Source organism: Trichosurus vulpecula, chromosome 8, assembly GCF_011100635.1.
Source record: "Trichosurus vulpecula isolate mTriVul1 chromosome 8, mTriVul1.pri, whole genome shotgun sequence".
NCBI lineage: Eukaryota > Metazoa > Chordata > Mammalia > Diprotodontia > Phalangeridae > Trichosurus > Trichosurus vulpecula.
In genome coordinates, this window is record NC_050580.1 from 54,531,173 (window position 1) to 54,539,420 (window position 8,248).

Consider the following 8,248-nt stretch of genomic DNA (forward strand, 5'->3'; position numbering starts at 1 on the left):
AATTACTTACCCTAGGCCAAAAAGATAGCAAGTGGCAGAAGCCAGAGGGTATGAGAACCCAACTTCCCTAATTCCTCCTAAAACTTTTGCTCCTTCCACTTTTCTCCAGGAATAAGAATTCTTCTATGTACCTCACAGGGTTTTTTAATGAGGACCAAATGAGATACTGTATGCAAAGGGCATTGTAAGCCTAAAGCACTATATAAATGCAAGCTATTATTATTTTACAGAGTGCATTGTCTACATCTCACCTCTCCCCACCCCCACCCCCAGCCCACCGCTCCCCAATATTTGCGAAGAAGAATGCTTCTCCCTAGTTCCTGATCTGACCCAGATCTGTGGCCAGCAAGGACAAAGGCTCTGAATGGGACCTCCAGGCAACCATTCAGTTGGCCATCTTGATCTCTCTGGTTCCCAGATTTACCCCTCCTCCTCCACCCCCAGATCTGGTTTGACTCCCCAAACCCGAACAAAGTGGCTTGCCAGACTGAGGCCCTGGGAACTATTGCACGGGACTTAAGCTGCCTAAACAGGGAGGGGCCCGAGTCAGTCTGGATAGTTAATGCTCATTGACTGAAAATTGCAGAGTGCAGTGCGTGTCCCACGGGAATGGGGCTCAGAAGACTGGGTAGTCAAATGGCCAGACATTGACCTGGGTAGCTAGAGATCTGAAACCTGCACTTCACTTCCTGTGGGACCCTGGACAGCCCCCATCCCGCCAACCTCAAAGCCCCAGCTCAGGAAAGTCTCTGCCCCACCACCACCTCCATTCCCATGAACAATAACTTTAAAGTACTTTGAATCTTTTAAAAGAAAGCTGTTGGCAACCTACCCAGGCCCCTTCCCTAGAGTAAGCTTGGAGCAGTTTCTTGCCTCCCCCCTTCTTCCTGGAGCGCCAACTCAGTATCCCACAATTCTGGAGAGAAAACTCCAGAGGTCATTCAGAAATTCCCCCCCTACTGGCCCCAAAAAGCAAAGCCACACCCTTCAGGCTTGGTCGTGAAGAATAATACTTCCAGGCAGATGCTAGAAGGAGAATGTCTAGACATGCCCCAAAATCTGTGTGCCCTGGGCTAGGAAGGAGACTGGGAGAGAGCATATGGAATTTTCTAGGTATATCAAAGGTTCACTGCCCAGGAGACAAAGAGATCTATTTAATTAATCAATCCACAAGCATTTATTAAGGCCCATGCTCCTGCACCCAGGATAGAAAGACTAACATGAAACATTCCCTGCTCCCAAGAAGCTTACTTTCTATAGAGAGAACTTGTACACATACAGTATATACTAAAGTAAATACTAAGTATTTTTTTTTTTTGAGGAGAGGAGGAATGGCAGCTAGAGAAATCTCTAGTTTCCTTCAAGACAATTCCAGCTCCACATTCTTCCTGAGCCTCTGATCTCCCCCAGCTGCTAGTGCCTCCTGCACCCCTCAAAATCAGCATATATCAGTTTTGGTTATTTAGTTTTAATAATTTAGTTATTAATTAGTTATAATTAATTAGTTATAATAATCTATATTAATTACGACAATGATGTTAAGAATTTACATAGGGCTTTAATGTTTGCAAAGCACTTTCTACCTGTCATCTCATTTGACCCCCAAAATAACACTTTGAAAGAGATGCTATCATTATTCCCACTTTACAGAGGAGGAAACTGAGGCTGAGAGAAAGGGAAATGACAGGGTCACACAGCTAGTAAGTGTCTGGGCTGGATTTGAACCCAGGGTTTTCAAACTCCATCAGGCCGCTTTTCTAGGTATATAGCCCCAGTTAGAATAAATGTTGCTAGAGGGTGAGGACTGTTTTGCCCTGAGTCAATCAATAGGAGGTGGCATTTGATCTAGTGAATTCCACAAACATTAATTAAAGTACCCCGAGAGAGCAAGTCGATAGAGCATCATTCCAAAAAAGGAAATTGCCCCAGACCTCCGAGAGTTTACATTTTGAAAGGAGGTGGAGGTGGGAGTTGGGGTGGAGAATAGATGCTCAAACAAAGAAGAATAAAAACAAAGTAATTGCCTTCGGGGAAGACCTAAACAACTGGTAGAGGAATCTGAAAAGGTGGGACCACCTGACCCACCGGACCCACCCAGATCCTCCTGGAGTGGTGATCAGCTGAGGGTCTGATGCAATCCTGGGAAGGATTGCATCCTTCCCCTCTCGTCCTACTCCTCTACTTCGACCATAGGGTGAGCTACATTAGAGATTTCTCTCTGCAGAGCTGAGCAAGGGGAGCGGGAGAGCCTGGCAAGGTTCACCACTTTGGACCTCTGCCCCAGGAGGAATGGAATCCGCCCCCACATGGTGAAATCCACCCCTTGTATTGCACTGTTGACCCCGGTCCCAAGACTGAAGAGTCCTGGTAAGGCCTACTGCGGGTTTCTTTCTGTAACCTAAAGGTTATTTTCAGCTCCTCAACACTTGTTTATGTGAGGCCCCATCCATGGGTTCCTCCACACAGTGTCTCACAGAACAGGCCGTGGTTTGTCCCTTTTGATAGCTGCACCTTCTAAAAAATGACCCACTTCCACATTTTTGGATAGAGTTGGATTTCTCATTTATTACTTTCCAGCCCCTCAAGTCAATAAACACTGATGAAACTCTTACTATGTTCAACAAGATTCCTTGCTAAATACTGAGGATATAAAGTTGTGGGTTTTTTTTTTTTAAAGATAGCATTCCTGCCTTCAAGGGGCTTACAGTCTAATGGGGGGGGCATAAAAGGTAAGATGTACCTGACAGATAGTTGCAGTAAGTACATAATTACTGATTCATGTGAAGTAGATAGGGATAGGGTAAAGTTGTTACAAAAAAAGTTGAGAAACAAGAGGTAATTTTTCTGCTGAGAAGCAGAAACAGCTTCCAGGATTCTCCGTCAGTCCCTTTGACTTGACTCATTTTCTCTTCCTTTCTCTCTTGGTCAGAGTCGCTACTACCGACATTTTTATCTCTCTGATGACGAGTTACTCAGCACCATGAGGTGAGGGACATACAACCACAGGCACCCCCAATTCCTCATCCCCAACACCATCTGGCCACATTCTTTCCTCCCCTCCTCCCCATGCTGGGCACCATGGCCTTGCTGAAAAGTGAACCATCTGCTTGCCCCCTGTTCTTTTTCTCCAGGCCCAAACTAGACCTTTACTCTGCTTTTTGAAGATTTCCCTGATTGTGGAGAGACCAGGAAGAAACAAGTGGGGGGGGGGAGAGGAGTTGGGGAGAAGCAGAGATCAAGGCCCCTCAAGACAATAATCCCATCACCATCACCAAATGTCATTTAGAAGCTGGTAGTTAGGGTAGGAGGTTAAGTGGAATGACTCAGTTTCCCCGATTGAGGAAGCAGGGGACTGGCCTAAGTAGGGCCTTTCTTCTGGCTCTATGCCTGTTCTTTGCAGGGTGGCTTGGGTAGACACCCTATGCTTTTAAGACTCTTTTAGGGAGGGGGAGTTGCCAGGAGCAGCAGAGGCCTGAGTCCCTGGAAACTGCTTAGTGGCCTGGCATCCTGCCCACCTGCCTGCCTGCTTTGGAGAGGTCATCTAATCTGGTTAGTTCCCCTCCTGGAGTGTGTGAACTGTCTGATGCAAATCCTGCTCCTGCTGCCATCAGGGTCCTTGTGCCCCCGATTAAGTCTTAAAATAAATAAAGGTCACATCCATACCAACCACCTCCCATCCTCTGAATGGGCCCCAGCCTTCCTGATAGCGTGTCAACACCACCCTCCTCCAGCGTTCACTGTCGTCAACCCAGATTTCCTGCAGCCCAGTCTGTCTGATGAAACCTATCGGTCCCATTGCAGTCAGTGGGGGTTTTCCCCTCGATCTAGGTCCCAGGTCATGACGCAATGTTCTGAGTGTTCTACACAAAGCCCAGGCTGGGAGCAAGAGAGAGTCGGCACTAGGACCCAACGGAGGCTCCCGCCTGGTGGCTAGCAGCTGGCCCGGGCACCGTTTGCCCAGATCCGGCTAGAAGCCTGCAGAAGCTTGGCTCTGGCTGTTTGTCTGTCTCCAGGTTTTCTCACTGGGGGCACCAAGTGACCGTGTCCCTAAGCATAAAGAGCCGTCTTGAGCCTCTGACCTTCTGTACCAAACACTCGAGCCGCCCACCACCCCAAAAATCCTCTCCCGGGGTTGGGACACTTGGAGACACTGGTGCGAGGGTAGTGGCCAAGCTGCGGGGGGAGGGGAGCAGAAGATGCTCAAGATGTGGAGGTGGGGGACCCTGGAGTTTTCAGGATTCATGACCTCTTCAGGGGATTCCTCTCTCCAAAATTAAACCTTCCACTCTCCTAGGAGCCATCTCATCCCCTCTGCCAGTGGGCAGCGGCCATATAACGGCGGGTGGGCATATTTACCGGTAAGGAAGGGGTGTGCAATATGGGGGAGGGGGAAGGGGCGGCTTGGGATGCTGATTGACACCTACTCCCCTTCCCCCTCTAGCTCAACACAAAGAGCTACACCCCCCTCAAGGAGAGCATCCCCCATCTCCCTGCACCCCACCGTCCTTTGCCTTGATAGAAAAATGGGGAGCCCGGGGTGGGGGCAGAAGTGCGGGCGCGGGCAGGTCAGGATCTCGAAGGGTTAAAATGCGCTGAGTTCAGCCGCTTATCAGTGTCCCCGCCGGGTTCCCACGAACGCCCACCCCTGCACCCAGATGTGACCGCAGTTGGCACAGGCTCCCGGGAGCTGCTTTCTTTGCAACAGTTTCTCCTCTCCGCCCTCCCCCCCACCCCATCTTCCACCCAGGTGAAGGCGGAGGTCATCACCCCCCTCCCCTTTCCATGCCCTAGTTCAGTCCCAGATCCCCATCTCCCCAACGTCCCAGCGGCCGGACCCTATAATAAACAAGTCTTTCCTTGATCCTCCCAGGCCCAGCTTGCCCCCGGGGACCTTGGCAGCTGCGGCTGGGGAGCAGCAGGACCGGGAGGGGGCGTGGCTAGCGCTCTCAGGCGGCGGGGCGGGGGGAGCGGAGAGCACCGGTTGCTGTGGGGAGAGGAAAGGAGGAGGGGCCCCGGCCTCTGTCACCGGGCAGGAGAGAACGTTGCGAACGTGCGCCCGGCTCTCATTGGTCTATCAGGGCCACACTCCCGGGTCGAGATTGGGCCGCTAGGAGGCCCCGGACTCTGGCTGGGCGAGGGGGCGTGGTCTCGTTCCGCTCAAGCGATATAATAGGCGCAGCCGCGGGGTTCGGGCTAGTAGAGGTGAAGGGGGGGAGGGTGGAGTGGGAGGGCAAGCCTGGGCAGCTCTTGCTCGCTCTCATTGTACAGAATTCGGGTCTCCTGATCCATTCAGCCACCCGCCGGCTGCGCTCTCCGGCCGGTGATATCCCCGAGGCACTCGCTAGGCTTCGCTGGTAAGTGCTCCTGGGCTCCGTCCGGTGGGCGGGGGGCGCTTGGGACCACCGTCCCCTGGGTCGGAAGCATCCGTCCCCTTGGGGGTAACGCCGTGCCAGCCCCCAGACTGACCTCCCGCCTCTGTGCTCTTTTCCCGTTGCAGCGCCTCCAGCCCGACCTGTGCCTTGAACCTGATCCCGATTCCTCCAACGCTGCAGCGGCAAAAGGTGCCAGCCATGCCAGGGCTTTGGGATCGCTTCTCCTCCTCTTCCTCCTCCTCCTCCTCCAACTCCTCGCGGCCATCCACCCCGGACCAGCAGCAGCAGCGCTCGGCCTGGGCAACGGCGGCCCGAGGAGAGGGGCTTGGCCGCTGCGCGAGTCTGGAAAGCTCCGACTGCGAGTCGTTAGACAGCAGCAACAGCAGCTACGGCCCCGAGGAGGGTAAGTTGAATCCCAGCGAAAGGAAGAAAACGGGCCGAGGGGGGCGGGGGGGCCTCCAGGAGGGAGTGCAGCGCCGAAAGGGTTAACCCCGGGAGCCCCGCTTGGCTGCCATTCGTGGCCCTGCCTTCTGTAAAGGGGGTGGCATTCGGGTTCGGATGGCATTGGGGGAAACTGAGGCCGAGGAAGAAGGTAGCGGGGTTTGAGCGATGACCGGAGCCCTCTCTGGCTCTTTAGACAAGAGAAACTAGCTCCGCCCCTCTCTCATCCTCTCACTTTGTCCCTGCTTTGCGGGAGCTGAGCTCACCCTCCTCAATGTTCTCTCCAGATACAGAGTACATGGATGAGGTGTCGCTGCCCGATTTCGACCTGCTCAGCGACCCGGAGGACGAGCACCTCTGTACCAGTCTGATGCAGCTCCTCCAAGAGACCCTGGCCCAGGCCAAGCTGGGCAGCAAGCGTCCAGCCCGCCTTCTGATGCCCAGTCAGCTGGTGGCCCAGGTGGGCAAGGAGCTGATGCGCCTGGCCTACAGCGAGCCCTGCGGCCTCCGGGGTGCCCTGCTGGACGTCTGCGTGGAGCAGGGCAAGAGCTGCCACAGTGTGGAGCAGCTGGCCGTGGACCCCAGCCTGGTGCCCACCTTCCAGCTGACCTTGGTGCTGAGATTGGATTCTCGCCTCTGGCCCAAGATCCAGGGACTCTTCAGCGCCGGGCCGTCATCTTTCACTCCTGGCTTCAGCCAGTCCCTTACACTGAGCACTGGCTTCCGGGTCATTAAGAAGAAACTCTACAGTTCAGAGCAGCTCCTCATTGAAGAATGTTGAGAGCCCGGCCTTGCAGCCTCCTGCCCCCTACCCACAGGACAGTCTGCAAGGGGGAATGGCCGTTCTAAGAACACAGCAAGCTGGCTGAGGTGGGGAGGGGATGGAGCGTCCTTTGTGGAAAACTGACTGTAGCCGCCACTGCGGGAGAGGTTAGAGTGGGAGGATCGCCTTCTCTTTGGGGGAAGGTTCCCAGAGGCCTGAGGTGTGTGCAGGTGGCTGATTGGGGAAAGGAGAGCTGGCTCCTTAGAGGTATTAACTTCCCCAGTGGGGGATGGGGGAGGATGGAGGAGGCGATCAGCCGATGCCGTAAGGGGCCCGCCACAGTTCTCCCAACTGATATGTAGCATGAATTTCCTTATTTTATTGTTATGTTATTATTACTGACAGTGAAGATGATAAGTAGTGGGGTGGTGATGTTGTGGAGACCAGAACTGAGCAGCTGGGCTGTGTTGGTCCTGGTCCATTTGCAAAAGGGGTATGTGTGCTTGTGTTTAACAAGGTGGGTGGGGGTGGGGTGGGGGGAGTTCATAGAGGATCTTTGTCATTTTTGTCCTGTGTGACTTAAAGCCGGGGTCTGAAGGGGCCAAGTGTGTATGTTTTTGGATCAGCTTCACTACTACTGACCTGTTTTTAGGCAGCTATCTTAGAGACTCACACGAATGTAAGAACACAGGAAGGGTTGGGGTGTTGGGATTTCTGCAGATCTTGACACTTGAAGGGGGGGGAATGGGTGCTGGGGCCAAGCAGAGATGGTGGGGGCTGGAACCCCCTCCCCAAAGTAGTGCCATATGGGGCTTCCATCTAGAACCGTTTACGTGAATACACTTGATGTTCAAGTATTAAGACCTATGCAATATTTTTTACTTTTCTAATAAAAACAAGTTTGTTACATGTGATTGTCCTTTGTAAATCACTGGTGCAAAGGTGGGTGAGGGAGGGGTCTGAAGATCTGGAGGGGGGTCTTAGCTACAGAGTGGTAACCTTTTTCCATCTTGGGATGCGCACTTCTGCATCTGACCCTTCCCTAGTTCTCTCCACATAGATAATGACCAGGAGCTTCTCCAGGTAACTAGCCTAAATTCTGTCTGGTGGTACTAAGATTGAAATCCTTCCATTGGAATACTTAATGAATAGGTGTCAGCTCATTTCCTGAGGGAGGGCTTAACCTCAAAGTCCCTAGGCTAAAATGTCCTGGGTAGGTGTGAGCATCTTCCTAGTAGTTTTTCAGGGGAATTTATTTGGAAAGACAACAAACAAGTAGGCCTCGCTTGGTTCTTCCTTCAACTCCAGACAGGCTCATTAGTAGGATGGAAAAAGTCTGTTTCTTTGCCCCTTTCTAATGAAGCTGATTACCAGGGTAAGTCAATGACTTCTTCAGCGGCTCCCCCCCAGTCAGCAGAATCAAGATCAAGCCTTTCCTTCTAGACTCTCCATAAGAGGCCTTTGACCTCTTCAATCCTGTGACCCCACACCAGGAACCTAGGCTTCAGCAATGTCAATCCCAGTCTCCCAATCTCATCTGCTCATTTTACTTCCACTTTTCCCCAACCCAACCAAGTTATTTTTTCCCACTTTTAAAATCCTACTAATCTTCCAAGTCCTGAAAAATTCCCCCAATCCTCAGTAAGGTTGTAGCAGCAGAGTGGAAAGGGAT

The 8,248-nt window shown here is 52.5% G+C and overlaps 1 protein-coding gene across 1 annotated transcript; it reads left to right on the forward strand.

The window, feature by feature from the left end:
* The first annotated feature begins 5,201 nt into the window (after nucleotides 1–5,201).
* On the forward strand, nucleotides 5,202–7,485 carry DDIT4 (DNA damage inducible transcript 4). Its single transcript, XM_036734303.1, has 3 exons — nucleotides 5,202–5,354; nucleotides 5,498–5,775; nucleotides 6,101–7,485. Exons 2-3 carry the CDS (start codon nucleotides 5,571–5,573, stop codon nucleotides 6,592–6,594), a joined length of 699 nt encoding a protein of 232 aa, XP_036590198.1. The 5' UTR covers nucleotides 5,202–5,354; nucleotides 5,498–5,570; the 3' UTR covers nucleotides 6,595–7,485.
* The last annotated feature ends 763 nt before the right edge of the window (nucleotides 7,486–8,248 follow it).

What these genes read in the sequence shown, in the direction of transcription:
- DDIT4 (XM_036734303.1), top strand. Translation starts at nt 5,571, where the DNA reads ATGCCAGGGCTTTGGGATCGCTTCTCCTCCTCTTCCTCCTCCTCCTCC. An exon ending in CAGCTACGGCCCCGAGGAGG is followed by an intron (nt 5,776 to 6,100) that starts GTAAGTTGAATC and finishes TGTTCTCTCCAG; the next exon opens with ATACAGAGTACATGGATGAG.